Source organism: Saccostrea cucullata, unplaced genomic scaffold, assembly GCF_032062105.1.
Source record: "Saccostrea cucullata isolate Sc308-1 unplaced genomic scaffold, CSIRO_AGI_Scuc_v1 ctg9650, whole genome shotgun sequence".
Lineage (NCBI taxonomy): Eukaryota > Metazoa > Mollusca > Bivalvia > Ostreida > Ostreidae > Saccostrea > Saccostrea cuccullata.
Window position 1 is genome coordinate 331 of NW_026925154.1, and position 24,837 is coordinate 25,167.

A 24,837-nucleotide genomic window follows, 5' to 3' on the forward strand; every position below is an offset into this window, starting at 1 on the left:
ATATATGAAAATTATTGAAGATTCAATGGACATCTTTTGAAAATCTTCTCCAAAAAAAAGAAACTTATGTGATTTTTTTCTTGTTACATATTGTGTAGAATCTAATTTATTCAAATTATGACCCTGAAATATGGTTGACGACACTAGGGCATCAAAGTTTTACAGCGTTTAAAGCGTCTTCATAAAACTTTCTCTAAAAATGCAAAGCCATGATAAGTCCAATTCTATTAGGCCATCTTTATAATATTGTTTGGTTGACCTCTCCCGACCGACCGGCTTAAAATGGCCCGGCACAACTTTTTTAACCTCCAAGAAGCAATAATTTTTAAGTACTTTGGAAATAGAATTTTTTTTTTAAATTCAAATTCAAAATTTTCAGAGAAATTTAAAAAAATCCTACCGATTGATTATAGCTCGAACAAAATATCTCTAGTGAGATTCTCGACTAAAGAGCCTCTTGTTCAAAAAATATCCACCCTTACAACCATTATTTTAGCTACTCTTCATATTTTGCTAATATTAAGCATTTATCTTTACAATCTGAAGTTGCTTATATATACAAATAGTTTTACTTTATCAATGCAGTTATTCATAAATGAAAGATTTGAAAAATTTATTTTTCCTGTGTATTCATAAGTAAACCAGATTCAGAAATTTTTACTTTAAATAAATTTCAATATGTTTTACCTTATCAAGAATACATTTAAATTTTCATAGACCCCCTTTCTGTCAAACCCTGCCAACAGAGCTGTGATTTTTACCATTATGAATCTGCACTTATTGAAGATGCTTACATACTGGTATTAAAATGACCAACCACAATTTTTTTTTTAAATGTTGTCGATATATTTATAATTTAAATTCTTCCAGGTAAGACTTAAATTGTATTTCCTTAATTTATTATTAGCTTGGATTTATTTATATGATTAGACTGCAATAAGCAAGATATTCTTTGTCTTCATGAAAGATTTTATATTATTCTTGAAAGAAAATGCCTATATTCTACAATGGAGCAGAACAATTATAAAAAATATAATTGAACCATTTTGAAAATTAAGCATTCTTCTTTCTTTCTTTCCATATAGGTTAAAAGTTCAAACACACTGGTGATTTTTTAATTTTTTTTTTCGGTACCCACTGAACATCAACAATTTTAAGATGAATGCGAACTACATAAATGACCTATGTACAGGTAAGTAAAAATAAAAATGTGTAGGTTTATATTGAGTTCTTTCGTTTCTTGGAATCAAAATCGAAAGTAACTAAAACATGTTAAAATAGTAATGTTCATTCAACTGAAACTTATTAAGTGTTAACTTGAGGTTTAATAAGGATTTAATAAAGATATATGTCACCTACCTTAATGTTTGGAAGTACATTTTCTACTTTGATAAATTATGAAAAGTTCGGTAAAATACCCAGGGTCCTGAAAAACCAAATAAACATAATTCAATATTAGATTTATCTGCGCATGCGCACATTTCTACTAGTGTTCAATTCATAGCGTACACTTGGAAACTCATTGTTGCAAATAACAGCAAATATAATTTACAAATTTCATAGTTACTGAGGGTAAAGTATGCATATGGTGAGCCAATAACTGAAACCAAAATTATGCCACTTGATTTTTAAACAGTTTGTTCTTTCCTTGTGTAAATATTCTGTAGATATTCATATTACTCAAAACTGACAAGATGTCCAAAAAATAAGCCATTTTCCAAAAAGAATAGTGTGCCCAGCCCCTCCTCTTACGATGTCATAAAAAAGTGAACATTATAGACTGCATGTAATTCGGATTATATCCTTTTACACAGATATACTGTCATATTCTATCACACATCCAGATTGGCATCAGGTACGTCCTGATCCTTCAATAATATTCCATCGGAGATATTTTCTTGAGGCAGCGGCTGGAATCATATCCCACTACTATACCCAAAAACTGTAGGCAATTACATTCCTTTCAAGCTAAGGATGAAGCAGCTATGAAAAGAATGAATAGAAAACTTAAGAATAACACATTTTTTTTTTTCAAAATTTACTCTGCATTATGATAATTAAAGAAAACACGTGAAATTTTTTTTTAGATTATCTTCCATTTCATGCTCTATATATTCTCCATATCAGGTATATGGAGATGTATTTTAAAAGTCTGACAAAGATTGTTACACATACACTGTATAACGTAAACCTATGGAAAGAAAAAAAACAGATCGAATTGCATAATTTTCAAGTAAATATTGGATTGTCTCTCTTTTATTGCTTACACACTTATGGATCCTATAACTTTTCATTTTTACTACAGCTACCATTCAATCGATAAACGATCTATTTCCTGCACCACTCGTTTAAAGCAAAAATTAAAAAAATATATATGAACACACAAATTAACTGACCATTCGTAGTTGAAATATGCGATATATTCATATTTTGAAATAAAAATGAAAGGCAATTTTAACATTAAAAAACATTAAAAGAAAAAAAATTGTCTTGCTTTATAATAAATCCGAGGAGAATTTGACAACCAAATTGACCCATTACACTGAAATATTTTAAATGAATAAAAAAAAACCTAAAAAAACAAGAGGCCCATGGGCCACATCGCTCACATGAGTAGCTTGGGTGATGCAGTTCTTTACCGGATTTCCCCTCTTGCTATACCTATCATGCCCCCTATCGCCTCCCCTTTCATGATTTTTTAATACCTTAGAATCTACACTACCCCTGGATGCTTCCACATAAGTTTCTGCTTTTCTTGGTCCAGTGGTTTTTGAGAAGAAGATACTTGAAATATTTTTTCCTATATATATCTATGTAAAACTTGGATTTCCTATTTTGGTCCCGCCCTACCCCCGGGGGGTCATGATTTTAACAATTTAATATCTATTATACCCAAGAATGCTTCCACATAAGTTTCAGCTTTCCTGGATAAGTGGTTCTTGAGAAGAAGATTTTTAAAGATTTGTTCTATACAATTCTATGTAAAACTTTGAATTCCCTATTTAACAATTTAATATCTACACTACCCAAGCGCCAAGGATGCTTCCACATAAGTTTCAGCTTTCCTGGCCCAGTGGTCTTGAGAAGAAGATTTTTTAATGACCCCACCCTATTTTTGTCTTTTCTTAATTATCTCCCCTTGTAAGGAGACTTGGCCCTTCATTTTAACATTTTAAATTCCCCTTTACCCAAGGATGCTTCGTACCAAGTTTAGTTTAATTTGGCCCATTGGTTCATTGCATTCAATATGGTTTGGGAGAAGTGACCTATGGCCTATCTACGTGTTCGTGCTTCCGACAACCTAAATCTAGGTCACATGTATAATTGAAATTAATAAGATTGCTTTGATCGTAATATAAATATCTTTTGTTGTTTATTTTATAAATGTTGATATTTGACTACAGCATAACTAAATAATCATTAGATTTGTTTCGTGTTTGTATGGGACTATTTTTTTATTAGTAGAATTTGACGTCATAGGGCTGGGCAATGGAAAATAACATGGAATGCCTCGTGCATCTCAAATCCACTAAATTAGACGGTATTTCGATTTATTTTAAGATTGTTATTTCAATTTAAAATGGAAATATATATGGAATCACTGTCTAGGTTTGAGAGTATGCCAGGGACATCAACAATAGTGGGAAACATGGGATAATTTTAGCATAACAGGCTTCGCCCGGTATGCAAATTATCCCATGTTTCCCACTATTGTTGATGCCCTGGCATACTCTCAAAACTAGACAGTGATTCCTAAAATATATTATTCAACTATTAGCTGGTGACAATTTCTTCTATTTTTCTGAATATTTTAAGGAATTTTAGTAAGTTTTATACCGATATTTTCGCCGATATATTTAAATTTCTTATTTTTGCATATGGCGTAATACTAATTTAAAATACACAAAATGATTCAGACACAAAAATGTCTTGACCGTTTAGTAAGAATGATTTGTTCATCCATATTATTTTAGTAATATATTTGGATTTATTTTAACTTAATATAGGTTTAAATACACTAAACCCCTCCTCTGCACTATGGACTCCGGCTACTAAAAGGTCTAAGTTCCTCATCTCCAGACCGACAAAAGAATCTCGATTCCTCAACATCTGAATACAAACCCATGGGGGAGTTACAAACCTCCATGATAAATGAACTGATCGTAAAAGCCATTAACAGTCAAGCTTTCATAGGGGTGTTTGCTCCTCTCATTGCTTCGGCAATTACCCCCCACATTCAGGTGATAGGTCAGAGTTGCATTCAACCAATTTTGAGTAACATACAAGAACAATTAACAAAAAGATATAGAAGATCAAAACGAACAAATACAATCACTAAAACAAATCAACTCTGATCTCCAACAAAGGGTGGATGACCTTGTTTGCGGTCTGGATAATCTGGAGCAGTACAGACGCAGAACGTCATTACGTTTCCACAACGTACCGATACCAGCTCCAGGATGAGAGGACGTGGAGGAGGTGGCCCAGGATACTCATGCTACAGTGATCAAAATATGTGAAGGGATGGGAGTTACCATCAGCCCCGCTGACATCAATCGATCACATCCGATTGGAAGATCAAACAAAAATAACAAAATACAATTTATCTGTAAATTCCATAGCTGGAAAATAAAAAACAAAGTGTACAGTGCCAAAAAAAAACAAACTAAAAAACAACGCCAAAAAATTTTCGTCACAGAAGATCTAACTAATTATAGACAATCAATCGTGTCGAAAATTATCCAAGCAAAAAATGCCAAAGTTGTACATAGCTTTTGGACATACGATGGCAGAATCTATATTAATTTTGAACTTAAGAGGAGCAGATTCGAGGTGACACCTCTAGAACAACTTGAGTATCTATTTAATCGTTAATTATGTGATAAATATTTGTACTTATCTTACAGGTAAAATCCCCCGCCCCTTTGACAGTCAATGCACCTACATGTATTGCAGTTGTCCACTGCTATAAAACGTAAATGTAAATTTCATTATAAGGTAATAATCAGTTTAAACATATAATAAGCAAAAACTCCCACTTACTCTCCTTAGTTACACAATGTCATTTGTGTTTCTCTTAGTGATCAGTCTCTTTGTACATATTTCAGTTTTGACTGAATCACTTAGACTACCTTTACGGTATCTATTCCATTTTTTGTCAGAATGTTTTCCTTTTTTCAGTATTGTTGTTTTCTGTTTATTTTTATTTTCTTTTCATCATGTGTTCACAGTTTTGTTATCTACTGCAACCAAATCATGGGCTTTTGTAACAAGCTTTTGTTCATTATTCTCTGTTTACTGTTTTTTTTAATTATGATTACATCTGTAATGGGTTTCAGTTTCTCTAGTCAATATCAAGGTCTTTATGTTTGCAATATTCAAATTTGCTGTTCTTTGCGGCTTTATTTTCCTATTTTTTACCAACCCAAAACATTAGTTATTACCGATCATGGGTAATACTCTTGAACAATATCGAGCCGCAATTGGAATTTTTTTACCTCCAAAATAGATGCACATTCAAATCCATGAATTACTGTTTTTTCAGATTTGAATATTTAGTTTGGTTTTTGTGGAAAGCTTACCAATTTTGTAAAAAAGAAAATTCAAAGTTTGTATGAAACATGCAGTATATTTTCAGCATGTCAATTTTCTTTTTCAACTTACGAGTATATAATTAATGCTGTCTGGTGATATTGAATCAAACCCTGGGCCTACAAATAACACTTTCCATACTTTAGATATTTTTCATATAAACATATAAGAAGTATAAGAAACAAAATTGAAAATTTAATATCATTTGTCAGTGATTATCACATTTTGTGTTTTACTGAAACACATTTAGATGCAAACATTGATGATAATGCTATTTTGATTGATGGATTTTCTACAATTTTTCGCCAAAATTGTAACTCATATGGAGGGGGTACCCTGATTTATGTATCTGATTCACTTCGAGCCTTAAGACGCCCTGACCTTGAACCTTTGAACACGGAATGTATATGGGTAGAAGTTAGCGACCCTATAAGTAATATTTACCTTTGCTGTCTATGTAATAGTAAGATCATATGAAGAGAAATCTTCGTCATGAAGAATGGGCGGAGCGAAGCGGAACCCATTCTTCGTGACGAAGATTTCTCTTCATATGATCTTACTGACTTAGAACAGAACCCCAGCTAATGAAATGAATGAATCGAAAATAAACTACGCCTGTTATAGTGTCATAACAATGTCATGCTTGAATTGACCGCTCCGTGTTCACATCGAACAGAATGCTCGTGAAAATCAATCGAACACGCGGCGTTGCTTAAAAATGGACGTAAAAGCCAGTCAGGGAAGCGTGGATTTTAAAGACGTTGATTTTGATTTACTACATTGTAGGAGATTGGGATGGGGAAGATGTTAAACCCACTCAATTAATGAATATCCCTAGCTACTCAGAGTCTATTCAATGTGAAAAATAACGGCCGGTTTTCTGCCCCCCCCCCCTTAGTGCGTCGGACATCGCGGAAAAGAAGCTAAATGCCATGCCATTAAAAACGAGACAAAATGAATCATTAGCGATGAAATTATGGAAAGATTGGGCGGAAAATAGAAACCTGCAAGTATTAACTCACTTGGAAGGCAATCCCATACCAGAGGATCCAAAGGATTTATCGCATGATATGCTGGATTTTTGGCTCCAAAGGTTTATTTGTGAAATTAGGCGCAAAAATGGAGATCCCTATCCCCCCAATACACTAACTCAAATTGCTTCAGCAACACAGAGATATCTAAGAAATAAATGTGAAAAGGTAGATATTAATTTTTTAAGGAGGATAACCCTGTATTTGCAGGTTTTCAGAAAGATTTAGATTCTAGAATGAAGGAATTAACAGCAAATGGCATAGGAGTGAATGAAAAAAGATGCGATCCTGTAACGCGGGCAGATGAAGAGAAATTTTGGGATACCGGTGTTTTCTCTTTAGATACAGCCGAGGGGCTCTCAAATGCTGTGTTTTATTACAATGGGAAAGCATTTGGATTTAGGGGCATGGAATGGCATAAAAATTAAGATGCCGAACAGTATGAAATTAAAACCGATGCAGAAAATAAATTACAATACATTCAATTTACTGCAAGAATTTCCAAAAATGTACAAGGAGGTCTAAAACATTAAAACGTTGAAAATCAAATAGTAAAACATTACGAGCAACCGGAAAATACTCGATGTTTAGTGTTCCTATCTTGAAAGAAATAAGCAACATACTCGCTCCCCCCGAGCCCAAAAATGAAAATACTGGATCCGGACTGACTCGACGTTCAGAAACGGATGTAAATGAAGATGATTGCGTGTTTTTGTCTGTGCCGAAATGTATTAAAAAACTCGTTAGCTTCTAAAGATAAGATGCACTTTACTTTGAAACTGGATGGGAACCATTACATGAAAGAAGGAAAATGACTAGACTAACTACAATGTATAAAATTGATAAAAACCAAGTTTACATCCCTTTTCTCTCTGAATCTATTTTAACATTAAAAGACAAGTACTCTGTATGCATATTATTTCTCGGTAGCACGTTTAAACATTTCTTAGGTCTATACAAGTTTTTTTTTTCAGGGGCAAAACTTTATAGAATGTTGGAAAAGAAAACCCCTCCCCCCTTTTCACGTCATTTTCAAGGCCTTATTTGTTTGGACACTCCATATAAAATTTACGATAAAATTCCATAGAACTTCCAGAATGAAGTAAAAATTTCACAAATTATGTAACAATTTTGTCCAAACACACACCTGAATCAACGGGATTTTTTGAAGTCAAATGTTCATATCAGAAGAGTTTTCCTCAGTTACACTTAGGTCGCAAAAACGCCGTGTTCGAGGTTGCGCCGTCTGGACATACATTTCTTATAAAACATGTCTAATTTATTAAAAAATAAGATTTATGATTTATTGTTTATTCTTCCGATAGAAAAGATAATGCTAATTAGATATTTTAAAATTCATTGATGTACATAAATCGGTTTTAATTTTATGGCGCTAGTCCACGAACCTTTTGATAACCCCTCGTAAAAGCAAAGTTTAATACATTTTAATTTTTTTTTCAGAAACCAGACAATAATTTCTCCTTATATTGATTTATTTCTCTCTAAGAGCATGTTGAATTTTCTTCCTCATAAGGTGTGTTGCCCATATTATATGTATAGGGCCATTCTCTCTCTCTCTCTCTCTCTCTCTGTGCAAGAATACAATTATAAAAAAAAATAAGAGCCTTATTTGAATAAGATATTCATATTATGATATTAAACATTTTACAGTCCATCAAATCTAAAAAAAAAATATGCATCTAAAAAAATAATAATAATCTACTCTAGCTACAACATCAACACGTTGCCATCAGACACTGTATTGACTCAGGACCCCCGGCTTGTGAGGATGTACATGTGTAGCTATATGTATAAATGCATGTACATGTAGCAACATGTACATTATGATGCATTTTCTATTTATATGATAAAACGGAAATGAACTCTCTATAATAGCATGTATCATCCATACATTGTAAAAACAGAAACCTAGCTAGAATTGAAAAAAAATCTCCTCTATTTTTAAACAAATACATAGCTGTAAGTGCTTATGTACAAGTAATTTGAAACTGATAAAAACATTATGTGTGCCATATTTTTCTTCTCTAATATCAAACAGAAATCCAGCTCTATACATGCCAGTCACATACATGTGTACATTGTATCCCACTACAATTAAAAAAATAATAATAATAATTAAATGAATTAAGTTGAAAATAAAATGTTCTAATAAAATCAATTAAAATTAATAAATAATCTAAGTCATTTAAACTGCAATTTACTCACTTCTTCCATCTAATTTTCACATCTTATGTTTGGAAACTTTCTATTCTTCTGAGCGTGGATCCGAGTGCCTCCTGTTTAAGAAGGTTTTCAACGACACGCACATGTATAGCAAGATAATGATCAGAGAAAGTGCTCCGAAAATAATTATGCTCACTAACATTGCACCAGCTTGAGCTCTTACTCCTAGAAATGCCCAATAAGAGAAAGTTTGACATTTTCTATCTGTGAAAAATGAAGTTAGATAAGTATGTTTTCGATTTCTCTTTAATTTTATTTACTCCCAATTTAAACTTAATGCTAATTTAATCAAAAGCCTTAAACTGATAATACTGAGCATGAAAAAAACTTCAAAAAAGAGTCTTCATGCCTACTTTAAAGAAAGAAAAAACTTCAGGAATAAACTGCAAGCGTGTGTTTGTAAGCGTCAGTAAATAAGCTAAATTTATTTTGACGAAAAGTTTATTTTAAAAAAAATATTGAAACTTTGGAATACCCCTTTCCACACTTTTTGGGTTGTGTTTAGTCACTTTTAATATGTCAGAATATAAAGCAGATATTGAGGAGCTTCTCAAGTCAGCCTTCCAAATCTCAGGGGTGGAAACTGACGTAGCAATCTCTTGTGTAGTTGTCTTTGACAGATCTGAAACATTATAAATCACATGTGTAAAAAAAATTACGATTGTGCTTAATTATAAATCGTATTCAATTTGCCAAAAGAGGGGTACATTTTTTTTTCTGATATATGAATGAACATTTTAATTTTGAAATTCCGCTTTCCTTTCTTTTTTTAAATAATTTTATGTATAACAGAAAATATACTGGTTCTTTGAAGTATTTTCCTTATGCTTAATTACATGTAAGAGGTACGAAAAAAAATTCTGATTTATAATTTTAGTACTGTAAATCCCTTTTTATTCGCGAGAACTTTATTTTCGTGTAATTACGCGAGACAGTGTCCTCGCGAAAATTAAATTCTCGCGTGTAAAAGTATTCCTTAAGATTACATAAAACAATAACCACAATTCGTGAAAATTTTGTCTCGCTAATCAAGAGTCAATGACTATCTCGCGAAAATAAGGTGTCGCGAAAATTTAGTGATCTACAGTACAGTACCGACCAGACCCAACCTGACACCAAAACAGTCCCAGAAAGCAGTCCCCGGGACTGCTTTGGGACCCCTCTGGGACTGCTGTGGGACTGCTCTGGGACCGCTGTGGGACTGCTCTGGGACTGCTATAGAAAGCAGTCCCAGCAGTCCCAGCTGTCCCTGGGACTGCTTTCTGGGACTGCTTTGTTCACTCAGGTGTGAAAGAGGTTCTGAGTTACATGATAGCTCCGCCCCCTTGTGTATTCTGAATTTGCAGGCTCCCTGTTGTTTTGTTTACTTGCAGCAGAGAGGAGTTTAAACTATTAAAAAAAGCAAGGATTTCTTACAATCTTTTAATAACTTGAGATTACATGTATTATACTTAATTTATAGTTTTAGGGACTGTATATTTACACAAATGTAATATACATGTAGTATATTTTTAAAAATACAATGTAAAGTTGTTAAATAAGGAAATCAGGAGGAGATTTTTATTTCTAAAATAAACTACGGGCTCATGAGAAAAAATATCTATATGTAGGTTTATTTTATTATTTAATCTAAAATGAAATACTCAAAACTTGCATTTGGCACTATTTAAAAAATCATTTCATTTAGATATAAGATTTTTTAATTGAAAAGGCTACACGTTTTACAAGTACCACGCTAAAAGAGTATTCCATGCAACCCTCAAATAAAAATCTATCAATTTATTTTATGACATGAAATAAAATTATGCCACAATTGTTCCGTAACATAAGCAATTTAAACAATTATACGGGGATTTACAGATGAATTAGTTTTCAATTTATAAATAAGTTATTAAAAGGGTACATTTAAAAAAAATAATTAAATAAACAGTTAAAAATACCGGGAATTGTGATTTATTTCTTTTTTGTTTTGCTTTTGTTTACCTGGCCGATAATGTGTATAAATAAAATGGTATAAACACCTGCGGTTTCAATCGCCTTTGGACAGAAAATCAATCATGCATGTTATTTGGGTACACGTATCAGTGTTACACATCATTGAACATGCTTCTCAATTAACAATGACCCTAATTTCAATCTATGAAAAAATGTAATGCAAAAAAAAAAAAAAAAAAAAAAGATCAATGAAATGGGTATAAATTTCTTTCAAGATTATTATTAATGTTGAACATGATCTTAGGATTCTATACCTGTCACTAATACAATTTACAAATAAAACTATAATTTTTAAATTACCATGTCAGTAAAAATAATACTGAAAAATATTACTTGGCAAAATTAGCAACGAATTTTTCAAAAGCACTAATACTTAAAAAAATGCCTTTAGAGTATCCCGATAGTATGGATATCGGTCATGATCTATAATGATAAGATCTATTTAAAACTAATTCTGGTGAAATATAATTAATTCAATTCTAATTTTCTGTATAGAAAATAAGTATGGGAGCCAGTATCAATCACAAAAAAACCCAAGATAATTGTGATTAAATATTCATGTTCAGTGTAATTCATTTAAGTAGGTGTGTAAGCTTTCTTCCTTCAATAAATATTATTTTAAATTGTTTCAAATCTATGTGCGTACTGCTCATACATGTAAATGACCTTCGCATTGTTAGGATTCCTGGCATACTGCTCAGAAAAAAAATCACTGCCTTTTATAGTTCCATTGTTTATTGGAAATCTCATTTCTGAGTTAGCTTCGCCCATTGAATTAATAAACCCCGCCCCCTGGGACTGCTGGGACTGCTTTCTGGGACTGCTGGGACTGCTTTCTGGGACCGCTGGGACTGCTGGGACCGCTCTGGGACTGCTGTGGGACTGCTCTGGGATCGCTGCGGGACTGCTTTAGCAGTCCCAAAAAGCAGTCACCGGGACTGCTCTGGGACTGCTTTGTGTCAGGTTGGGTCTGGTCGGTACTGTATCTGAATATGTAAACAAGTATTTTTGCTGACAATAATTCTCTATGTTAATTATTGTGCAGAATTGATCAATATACTAGCACATCCTGTTGCTGGGTTGCAAATATCTTTAGTGCAGACACACTTCATCAGACAACCAGGGCCGTAATTGGGAAAGGTACACGAATGTTCACAGTAGATTCCAAAAAATCCTGCAGGACACTCTAAAGAAAATAGTATTTGAATTATATCAACAATTAAAGATTTGATAATGACAAGGTTTAAATATGAAAGCCTAAGCACCAACCGTTCAAAAGATATATGGTTAAGATAATTTTTAAAGTGGTTCAAACTACAAGGTGAAAGACAAACGGTCAAAACTTAATGTACGCATGGAAAGAACTTTTCATAAGAAATATGTATACATGCAAAATATAAATGCCCTAGCACCAGCTATTCAAGTTATGATCAAGTTTTTTAAAAGTTGATAAAACTCTACGATTAAGGTCAGAATTATTTTTACCCATGGAAATTAAGGACTTTTCAGGATGGATACAAGTGTGATTAAATATGAAAGCCCTAACACCAACCAACACCAAAAGTTAATTATGGCCAGTGCAAGGTTAAAGTTTGATTATTTCTTTTTTTAAAAGTGGGTCAAACGCCAAGGTCTGGTTAAATTTATCTGAACTAAAACATGCAAAAGGAAGATTGTTCGCAAGGAATATATAAATTAATGTACTTTTGAAATAGGGGAACAATTATAGCTCTAATCAATCAAACTATACGGGGAAACTTAAAAAGATTTTGCAGACAAGCAATTGTTAGACAGACATGGACATGGCAAAACTATATACAGGTAGCAAAAATAGTAAACCTGTTGTAAAAATACTATTATAGTTAACTCTGGTTGGATGAAGTTACCTATAGTAAATTATAGTTTCAATGTTATCGCTATTAATTGTAAATAAATGTGTTCAAAGAGACCACTATATAGTGTCTCAATTATCACTAATAAATCAAAGTTCTCAAATTATTACTCTACTGAATAAAAGTTTTTAAACTAATCACCATAGCAAACTAGAGTTTTCATAGCGATCACTTTAGCATTTCATTTTCTCGATAGATATCTCTATAGTGTCATAGTGATCACTGGAGTAGATCAGAGTTTTCAAAGTCATCAAAATAGAAAATCAGTTTTAAATTTATCACTATTGTTAGCAAAAGTTTTCATAGTACTAGACCACAAGTGTAAACGTTCCCACAATAGTTAACTGTAGTAAACTATAATTAACCACAGTATTATTAACTTTAGTTTTTTATATAAACGTACGAATGAATGGGAACGATCAAGTTTGTACTAGATGGTAGATCTGACCTGCATTTCCCGGAGTTACGATGCAGGTTAAAGTCTTTGATGCAAATGTATCTTCATAGTTCTATAACCAATACAATACCTCAAACAAACTTGCACTTATCCTCTTGGGAGGAACACTCCCATAATTTCTACTGATTCTTCAACTCACCTGCACATGTTTTGAATGTAATTGTACATGTATAAAAAAAATGGTCCGGCCTTGTCACTTATCTTGACAATGGAACTCAGATCCACATTTACTACAAAATGTGTATTTTCCAGATGAGTGACAAGGTTTCAAATTTTGAAGTAGATCTTTTCCCAAAGTAACTATCTTTCAGTTCCACCTTGACCATTACCTGGACCACACTTTTTTCATTAATGATGAATTTTGCAGTTGCTGAATCTGACTGGCATTGTCCCGATCAATGACAAGGACACAGTCTTTGATACAAATCCATTCCAAAAGGCCTACATGGCTTACTTTGGATGCTGGATTTTACCTAATGCTTGTTTAGATACAGTTTTTAACATTTGCTATTTAATCAGAGGAGAAATACAAATTTTTGCACCTTACGCAATATTGACGTGAAAATGCAACAGTTATAATTGTAAAACCTAGTCAATTTTCGCAAATTCAGAGGTCCGAAAATAAATAATCTAAAAAGGATTTAAGATTTAACTACCGGTAATTGACTACCTATTGCATGTTCATGTACATATATATAGTAAACACAACTAGACTTTATCAAATTTCAATGAAGAACGGGATGGACAAATTAAAAGAAAATAATTACCAGAGCGTGGACATCCTTTACTGGAATCACAATCAGATTCTGGACAGATACATTCTGATTGACACAAAAGACCAAATGAAGGATATCGGCATTTCAAAGAGCAATTTTCTCCCCAGAAGCCTAATTCACATGCTGTTAAAATCAAACGTATATTAAACAAAGACAGACATACAAATCATCATTATTCATTTAATTTTACCTCCTCCCATACCTACATCTCAAAATTCGTCAAACACAAATGTGTAATGAAAATGATTAATAGATGAGAATATAATGATATTCCGGTCAAATCAAATCATAAACTCATACGAAGTTTGTGAAATACAATTACAGTATAACAAATTCAATATGAAACAGTTAAAAATGAATATGAAACAAAATGAATTTCATAATATAAATACACAAATTATGAGTGAAGTTAAAGTATTGCAAGAAGAGGATATGTCAATGTACAGAAACATTTGTAATCAGTTAACACATTACACATAAATACGTATACAATTAGCAGAATACCCTTGTTATACAAGAATTACAGGAAAAGAAATACTATTATATGCTTTATATATTGAAATTACTGCATTACGTAATGAATATCTACAAAGCAAGCATCAAAAGCTATGTGATAAGTGTATTTTCACAAAAATCGACTAGTGGCAACAGGAGAGGTACAGGACCGACCAGTAAATCAACGCATCTATCCTACCAAGCTCACACCATACATGTATCATACGCCAGTAGTACAACTAGAAAGGTTTTCAGATAAGGCACAAGAAAGCAAACGTAATGAGAAACTAACAAGTTACAGCAAACACTATTAAAAAAGGCAAAATAAAGCATTATTATTTATTTGTTTTCTTCAGTTGAATAATGTAGCAGTAAGGTAAATGCTGGCATTAAGGGGGCAATCAGTTCTTTTTGTTACCAGCCCATGGAAGTTACAATGCATATCATGTTTTCACAAATACATGTGTAATGCTGTAATTAAAAATTATTACATGCGCTAAATAATCAGGTCCCAAGAACCTAATCTAAAAGAGACTCAAGTCATAACTTTGAGTTTATTGAAATAACTTTTAAATTTAAACATGTGATGAAAAGTTTGATTCATTATCAAAATTATTTCAAAAGTTCGAAATTTTGACTTAAGTCTTGGGGCCTGGTTCCGTGTTACAATTTGTACCAACCCAAGCAGGTAACAAAATCTTTTCTAATCAAACAACATCCAGTATTATCAACCAAATTAAAGTAGGTGATAATATGGTACATAATTTATTTTTCCAAAAGCTAAACTTCAAAAGAATATCTTTCTATTTCATAGGTACATACAAACTTAATTTTCAACCCACATAAAAATGGAATAAATACGTATTGCAAATAATAAAATTGAATGACATTTCATTATTTGCAATGCATATTTATTCCATTTTTATGTGGACTGAAAATTAAGTTTGTATGTATATATGAAATAGTACCTGTCAGTATTTTGTTAAACTTACGAACACATGACGTTCTCTCTAGATTCCATTGATAACCGTAGCAACAGGTCCTATTTAAAACAATCGTTCAATTTTATTAGAAAATAGAACGTTAAACTTTAATGATTTTTAACATAATTTAGGCATTTAATTTTAAAATACACATTGCTGTTTTGCTTTTCTGTCAGATAGCTTTAGAAAATTTATACCTACCCATTACAAAGTGAGTTGTTTATGCCGCATATTTCCGATATCCATAATTGCACGTTAAGAATAACCGAAAATAATGTCATCATTTTAGCAAATTGCACATCCATCATTACCGTTGTAAATTAAAAAATCAATATGGATATGTGCAATGTAATGAATCAGTTGTTTGAACATGTATGTTACTGTTTCCTTGAAATTCTTATAACGGAATTTTAACTTCCTATATGTTTATTTATAAAAGGTATTATATATTAGTTTCCGTTCTGAGTTTATCATTTAACGGTTTCGGAAATAAATACAACAAACACATATTATATACTTTTTTACTTCAATTGTCAGAGTTACTGAAATGAAAATGGAAGAATATTTTTCTTTCATGATATTCCATTGTAGAAGATCAATAAAGAGTGATCTGGTATGAAACACAGTTTTAAATCAATATATGCTCAAGTTTAGATTTCTTATAATTATTATATACAAATATATTTAAAAGTAACATTGTTTTACTGTTCATGAATATCTTTTCTGAAACAACATTTAATATAGGAACTTACATATCTTTATTCTTTTAAATTTTTTTTTACCTCAAATGTTTATTTTAAATATTAAGAATATGAGAAAAACATAAATGTAATAAAAACTTATTGAGAAACATTTCTAGACAAGCAAATTGAATGTTTACCTTTTCCGAAGTTTACTCCATTTTACAGTGGATGTTATTCATATAGGAAACATTTCACAGAATCTTTATTACATAATGCCATTGTGCACCTCCTATTTTACTTTTTGATCCAACACATATTTTGAGTTTTCCACAGCAAAACATGGGCATTGCCATTATATTCATAAGTGAGGTGGAGGGTATCATTTAGTGAACTCATTGATCACAGTACCTAGTTATTAATTAAATTGATACATGTATGAGGACAAACTTACAGAGAATAACTTACCAGAGCGTGGACATCTTCTACTGGGATCACAATCAGATTCTGGACAGGTGCATTTTGATTGACACAACAGACCAAATGAAGGATATCGGCATTTAAAAGAGCAGTTTTCTCCCCAAAAGCCTAATTCACGTGCTATGGAAAATAAATCAGACACCTTACATCTCTTTTTCCATAACTTTTTGTAAAAAATATTTAAATACAATTAACACGTTCATTTTCACAATTACATGTAAATGTCATACTATTGCGTAGTTCATTTAACATACATTGCATATTTACTTGAAGTGGATTTTCTTTTTTATATAAAGAGTAAAGAAAGCATTAGAATTTAATAAGCACATACAGTGTATATTATTTTTTGAAACTTACGAATACATGATGATTTGTCTTCATTCCATTTGAGATTGGTGCAATATTTCCTATATAAACAAAACACTTTTTGAAAAGAAGAACCAGAGTTAAGGTTTTGTTCATACAAGCTCGTGTAGGCATACACTTTCCCCCTTTCTTTCAGATTATAATCTAAAGGAAGCTCTCAAGTACATGTAATAAAAAATTATTTAATCTTTTTATTGAATAAAATAATACTTTAAATTTAAGGTGTACATAATGTGTATGTTTAGGGTAACATATAATACCCCCGCCTGAAAAGCGTAAGGATATATATTGTAATCGGGATGTCCGTCCGTACGTCTGTTACTCTTCGGGCTACCTGTGGGCAGCGGAAAGGGTAAAAAAGACGTTAATGCAAGACTAACAACTAATTTTAAAATAAAAGTGAAATACAAAATCAGTAGACTCGTTTGCAAAATCAACAGAATTCGATGCAAAACCAACGAACACCGATGCAAAACTAACAGTCATTCACCGAATTGACGCTAGATGGCGTTCAGAAAACGAACATTAAATGATTTAGCGCTGATGGCGCGCGTTTTTTCTACGTCATTATTATATGTGTACTTTCATAGAAACGTAAATCGCGCGAAATTGTCTATCACCATCCATTTGGCAAACCTCGCATGATAGCATCATGTCGTACGCTCAAAATTCAAATATATCAGAGTCAGAAAGACTTCTACAAATGGCTGTAAATTATTACAAGAAATCAGTTGTAGATATTGGCATTTTTCCCCAAGAGAAAATACCCCTGAATATCTCATTTTCCCCTTTGAAAGAAAAAAATTCCTTTTACACTCTTAAAAAGTTCTTATAAAATTATTTTATTGTTTTCATGCATAACACAATTTGTTGATACCTGAACATTCACTAGGCAAGTTGTAATTTTTACAGTTTTGTTTTTCTTTGACGTCCATCAAATTTATTTTAAGAATGAGCAAATTTATGAGGCATCATTTCGCTCAAAGATGGTTCCTATAATTATATATTAGACAGTAAGTAAAATATAATATTTTCAAACTATTGCCAAGTAATTACGCATTTTTCAATAATATAGACATGAACGAATCATGGGGGGGGGGGTCGGGCCTCCCCCCTTGGATTTTGCATGAACTATTTTCCGCCAGACCCAAGTGGCTTATGAGTAAATAAATAGTTGAAACCGTGAAGAAACTTACACTGTAGGGCTACAAGGATTAGACTAAATTGAACCCCTGTACAAGGTGTGGTGGCATCTTTGCCATGGTATGCGTGGTAGACCTTGTCACATGTGCATTTCGACTGACACAGAAAATGGTTTCGTATGCAATTTTAGGCACTCTAAATGGCCATAAAAATGCTCAGATTTCAGGATACGGGTACACATACATCTTGCCTCAATTTCTTTTCTTCATACTTTAAATTACTCATGTAATTCCTTTAAATGTAAACACAGGGTCAGTCTGCGAAAAGGATGGGTATATAGAACGTGGTTATTATTGAAAATATTCATTGTAAGGCCGGTTGCCCCCAACACACTTTTTTGTAAAAGTAGGGGTCAAATAACGGCAATGTGGTATGTTGGAAAGAATTTGGTAATTTGAGAAGTTCTATCCTCCCCTCCCCCAATACGAAATAGGATTTTCGAGTTTGAGCAATATTCTTTTTATTTTCTTTCTTTTCTTTCCTTTCTTTCTTGCCTCACCCCCCCCCCCCCCCACTTTCCTCACCGATGCTACGTCACTGTGATATTTGATTCCGATGCCAATAACATATTCTATGATATATTCCTAGGTCTTTCAAATGGATGCTGTTAGACAATTTTGCATGATTTGCGTTCCTATGAAAGTACACAAATATTGATGACGTAGAAAAACTTGCGCGCCATCTAGCATTAATTCATGTAATGTCTGTTTTTTTTACACGCCAGCTAGCGTCAATTCGGTGAATGATTGGTAGTTTTGCATCGGTGATTGTTGATTTTGCAAACGAGTCTGTTGATTTTGTTTGAGGTGGTTTGTTTTGTATTTTAGTATGTTTTGAGAATTAATTGTTAGTTTTGCATGAACGTCTTTTTTACCCTTTCCACCGCCCATAGGTACCCATCTCTTATCCACAACTCCTCTCAAAACACTGAAAGAAATTTGATGAGACTCTCAGATAATCTTCATTACAAAATGCCATTGTGTACTTCTTATGTAACTTTTTGATCCGACACATATATCTGGTTTCCCATAGAAAAACACGGACACGGCTATCATATTCATATAGAAGGCGGGATGTCTCATTACGTTAGCTCATTGCTTACAGTACCTCTAGTTTCCTTTTTAACATAGATGGACAAACACCACCAAATGTTTTCCCATAGACTTCCATACAAACTTTAGCCCCTCTCATTGATACATATATTGAATTTCGGGCAAATGACCTTTTTGTCGTGAAAGTTCGAAATATTGGAAAACAAAAAATGCCAGAAAAAATATACCGTCACGCGGCACTTTTACTTTCAATTTCCATTTATTTACAACTAGGTGCGTTTGACACCAAATGAAAATCTCTAACCAAAGTGCACCCCTCCCTTCAAATTTTTACCTGTAACTTCTATTTACCTCAAAGAAACCCAAGTCTGGATATGAGATTTTTATCAACTTTATTTCACTTGTCAAATACATAACAAGTCTTTTCTCTTATTGACCAATCACAAGCCAGCTAGCATTTTGTCCTCCGCACAACTTTGGGTGTCCAAAATGTCTGCGCCCATGTATTTGTTTATGTAGGGGTTTTTCCTATAGAGTAAAAGAAACATTTATAAAAAGTGGTCAATTTAGTAAATTTAGAACACATATCCACTGCTTATCTCACCTCTTGAATATTGGAACTGACAGTCTTAGCTTAAGTACACCATTAGCTGTTACATTTCACACCGCAGTCCATCAGACCCACATCTGTGAAACAGAAAAGATGTCTATAAATTGAAGCAATTTTCTATTTTTCTTTCAAACTTTTAAAATAAAATGATTAATCTAGCATATGTTTTGCTTGTTTTTCTTATTATCTCTGATAATTTCTCAAGGTAGATCATGGTAATCATTCGGGGTAGCAGGTACCCGTTATTAATGAAAAATGAAGAAAATCAGCGGGTTTTTGTAAGAAAAACCTGGGTTATGGAAAGAGTAAAAACTAATGTAGATAAAATAATCAATGGAAAGAAAGAGAATTATATCTAGTTCAAATGTACATAAGATTAAAGAGAATTTTATCAGCAATGGGTTGCTGGCATCAGAGAATCAAATACATCCCCACTGAAAATTTTGCAATTTTGAAGGGGGGGGGGGGTGACCTACATTTCAGCCAATTTTCATGAACATTTCATGTAATTGATGTTAAATATGTATATTCTCATAAAAGGCAAATATAATTATTTGCATATCATTTCTTATTATTGACATAATTAATAAATTGATAAAATGCCAAGGGCAGATAAATCATACTGTCTGACTGAATACAGTGCTCAATTGTAAGCAAAATGCTTAAATAACTGTAGTTCTGAGGAAATTTATTTTCAAATAATCTATAAAAAGTTCTAAATAACTTAGATATTAAGAGATTAACTAGATTTTCTAAGAAAACCATACCTTGGAACTCTTAATGAAGGCAAAGGGATCATCCTGAGAGTGTCCATGTGTTGTTCATTGTAAGAGGGTAGGGTTCATGAATCTCTTCCTTCTTGAGAATGCATTGCTGAAATACATTTTATTTTATTAAAACATACTGGTAAATGCATCTAATAGCTTATATCATAATTTTTTATTATTTACACTTTCTTTTAAATTTCTTGTAAGCATTTGTGATGAAAACCTTTAAAATAATCATTTTTAAATAGAATTTACTCAGATAATTATTTTAAAAAATATTAAAGAAATTGAAAAAAATAACTGCAGATAAGCATGACTTTTGTTATTCAAATAAACAAAATTTAAACAAAATTCCTTCATTTTTCAGCATCATTAGAACACAAAATTACCCCCCCCCCTTTTCAGCTGAATATCAAGATTGGATATGGCAAGGAGGAGGGATATTCAGACACCTTTTTTATGATTTTTTCAGTTATAATTTTGCATATTTATTGCATTTTCAATGTATTTTCTGCAAAAATATATTGTACAGTAATTTAAATTAAATTTTCTACTAGTAATCTCTAACTTTCACCAAAAGTATAACTTTTATTTCAAGCCAGCACTGATTACATGACTGAATCTGACTTTGCTGCTGGATTATGCCCCTTATGTAAAAACAAAGTAACCTAATTAGTTAACAGCAGTCAAATTTTGTTATAAATTATTCAATCAACTCTGATTAACACAAATTTGAAAGAGGATTATTCAATCTGTTCCAATGTCTACACTCATAAAATACATGGATTTAAATGAATTTCTCAAACTGCGAGGGGGATATTCATATGTTTTGTGTATTGATGATGCCCATCAATATTGATATTGTATTATTTACAATATTCACAGTAAATTTCGGTATAAATATTTATTAAAAATTATTTAAATGTACATTTGTTGAAAATATGAGAGCTAGGGCAAAAATTTAAGCATTTTTTCACTATGTGCAGTCCCCATTGTGAGCCTCAATTTACCCAAACCCTCTAATTTTTGAACAATTAGTCAAAACATAGACCTAAAGCGAAGGGATCGCCGACTCCAATGACGTCACAATAGATATCACTATACGATCTCCTTCCGATTGCAGCGCCCTCACCGGGATGTATAGAAAACATCCGGCAGTACAAAGATTACGTTATTTACATCTACATTGTCGAGATATTTTAGCATGGAATGAATTAAACTTTTGCCGAATGTACCAAATTCTTTTTATTAATACACTAAAGAGTTCTTTGAGCAGCTTTTGAGGAATTTATCTTGTTTTTAATGTGTAAAAAAAAAACTATACAGTTTGAGTATTTAACATGACAGATGATGACCATGATCACAGAGAAGCTGTCAAAATGCATGCGAGGTTGCTCAAGATGCTTCTCGATGAAAAAAAAACTTCAGATATAAGAAACAGAGAGGCCTATTGATACGTTAATTTTTTAAAGAGCAAACATCTTATGCTTAATAGCAGTGTTTGACAACGCTGATATCGCAATAGGCACCTATGCATGACTATGGTACAGTAACACAAGTAATGACGGAGTACTAATAGGAATATTCTTTGGCAAGTCTATAGCCACCCCATTTTATTTATTATAATGTAGGCAAGAAGTTCGATCCTACCCCCACCCCCGACAGGATTTTCGAGTGTGTACGAAATGGACACAGATTTTTTTTTTTTAGCTTGTCAAACTTTTTTAGGGTTTGATATTTACCATAAGGCTAAAAGGGGTAAAGTTGTTCCCATTTAAATATAATTCTTTTAATATAAAAAAGATCATTTTCCCTAAAGTCCTACCTAACAAGGTATAGGGAGTATAATTTCATAAAAGGATAAGATTTACAAGTGCCTGTGTGTTTTGAGCTACAGTAAGTTATTAAAACTTCTATTTAAGCAGTTGATTCAAGATCAAACAGTTTGATCATAGTGGCAGTAGATCTTGCATATATAAAATATAATTACTTACTAGTGTTTGTTCTTCAAAGCTGCTGATCAATAAGATTGAACATGATGTGCAGCGATTATGATTTTGCTTTTTGCAGTTGTGATTGATACATTGAAAATAAATATTTTAAAAAGACATTAAATATGCCATACATGTACACTGTACATCTAAAACAGTGCTCACCAATATAAGCCCACCATAGAAAAGGAAAAGTCGAAAATTAAATATAACAATGATTTTAATAATATTTCATTACAGTCACATTAAATTATTTAATACTTATATTGATGCAGTTTGTCTTTGAGTTATGATATACCAAAGTTAATTATAATCACATTCTGGATATACACAGTATAGTTGAAAAAATTGGAGTTTTAAACATGATAATTAAATCATTGAAATCCAGTTATGTGCAACTCAGCCGTGCATACATGGGATACACCACTTGGCACTTTTGTTGATTTAATCCTGTGCAGTTTTGTGACCAATCTTTGTTCTTTCACATTTAACTCATCATACCAGGTGGTACATGGCATGACCATGTTCTAAAATATTTTCCACAGAGTTTGGTGTGCAAGGCAGACCCCTATTCTCATTTGAGAAACGGACAGGCTATCAACAAAACCTGTGGGGAAAAATGAAAAAAAAAATCTCTTAGAAAATCTTTTCAACACTCATCTGATAATGTTGTAATCCTGAATTAACACGATTACATAAATTACATAAATCCAACTTTTTAAAATTACATAATTATGTAGATCATTCACGGGAACATCTAGTCTCAATTTATTAAGTTGTTGATCTAAAACCTGTAAACGGCACAGGTGCTTGAGGACAGGACCCCCCCCCCCAATATAGACCGCAGGGCCTGTTAGACTTTTTCACAAAACTATAGACCCCAGGCCTGTTAGACTTTTTCACATAAATTATATATCCATGGATGACACATTTGTGATATAATCTATCCTATCAATTCAGAAAATTTGATTAAACTAACATTCTATAAAATTTTTACCCCACTCTCGTTGATTTTTATATAGAGTGTAGGGTAGATTCTAAAGAACGTTTGCTTTAGGAAATTTTTCTAATTTTTGGTATAGATTTTATTACTAATAAGTCAATGAAAGATTATTTATGAGAAAAAAAGCCCCGGGGTCTATATCGAAAAAAGGGGGAGGGGGTCCCGTCCTCAAGCACTTATGGTAAACGGCACTTCACAATGTATTTATCATTTATATTAATTTAGCGAAGATCTGGAATTGGTCGTTGTTCAAATATTGGTAGATAAATTGTGTCCTTATTTTGTAAAATAATTAAGAAGATAAACATGTACTACCGTAAAATATAGTCGACAGCATTCAAGACATGTCACGTCGTAGTCAGCTGATGTCTGCAGTTAAAACGTTTCCATCGACTCCATAGCGTAAAGTTATAACTTCCGAAGTAGTAAATCGAGATCATTTCGTCGAAGAAAGCTTAAATAAGTGATTGATTTTTCTAATTTGTTGTTATTTCCTCAAAGAATGCAGAAATCCGAGATGCGACAACATTGATTTCATTACAGGAAGTCTGTTTCTATACATCCCGGTGAGGGCGCTGCAATCACAAGAAGATAGTGATTGTGACGTCATAAGTCGGCAGTCCCTTCGATTTAGGTCTATGGTCAAAACTAACTAAAATATAATCTCAATGCCAAAAAAATAGGAACTGATTGATTTTTTGGCTTTAATCAATCTTTATCCATGAAATCATACCTATTCTATAGAGTAAAAGAAACATTTATAAAAAGTGGTAAATTTAGTAAATTTAGAACACATATCCACTGCTTATCTCACCTCTTGAATATTGGGACTGACAGTCTTAGCTTAAGTACACCATTAGCTGTTACATTTCACACCCCAGTCCATCAGACCCACATCTGTGAAACAGAAAAGATGTCTATAAATTGAAGCATTTTTCTTTCAAACTTCTAAAATAAAATGATTAATGTAGCATATGTTTTGCTTGTTTTTCTTATTATCTCTGATAATTTCTCAAGGTAGATCATGTTGATCATTCAGGGTAGCAGGTACCCGTTATTAATGAAAAATGAAGAAAATCAGCGGGTTTTTGTAAGAAAAACCTGGGTTATGGAAAGAGTAAAACCTAATGTAGATAAAATAATCAATGGAAAGAAAGAGAATTATATCTAGTTCAAATGTACATAAGATTAAAAAGAATTTTATCAGCAATGGGTTGCTG

At 32.4% G+C, this 24,837-nt stretch overlaps 1 protein-coding gene and 1 pseudogene across 1 annotated transcript; one reads left to right on the forward strand and one right to left on the reverse strand.

Moving 5' to 3' along the window:
- The first annotated feature begins 4,124 nt into the window (after nt 1-4,124).
- LOC134268205 (uncharacterized) lies at nt 4,125-4,875 on the forward strand (annotated as a pseudogene).
- Nucleotides 4,876-8,888: 4,013 nt separating this feature from the next.
- On the reverse strand, nt 8,889-12,044 carry LOC134268206 (uncharacterized). The gene is made up of 3 exons (XM_062750394.1): nt 11,923-12,044; nt 9,343-9,489; nt 8,889-9,032 (listed from the first exon to the last, which is right to left on the reverse strand). The coding sequence occupies exons 1-3, from the start codon at nt 11,972-11,974 to the stop codon at nt 8,890-8,892; spliced, it is 342 nt and encodes a 113-aa protein (XP_062606378.1). The 5' UTR covers nt 11,975-12,044; the 3' UTR covers nt 8,889.
- Nucleotides 12,045-24,837: the final 12,793 nt, after the last annotated feature.

Excerpts from the sequence above, each read along its gene's own strand:
- LOC134268206 (XM_062750394.1), bottom strand. The coding sequence starts at position 11,974 with ATGAAGTGTGTCTGCACTAAAGATATTTGCAACCCAGCAACAGGATGT. Across the intron at positions 9,490-11,922 it reads CCCAGCAACAGGATGTGCTA|ATCTGTCAAAGACAACTACA; the intron begins GTATATTGATCA and ends ATAATGTTTCAG. Across the intron at positions 9,033-9,342 it reads CCCAAAAAGTGTGGAAAGGG|GAGTAAGAGCTCAAGCTGGT; the intron begins GTATTCCAAAGT and ends GGGCATTTCTAG.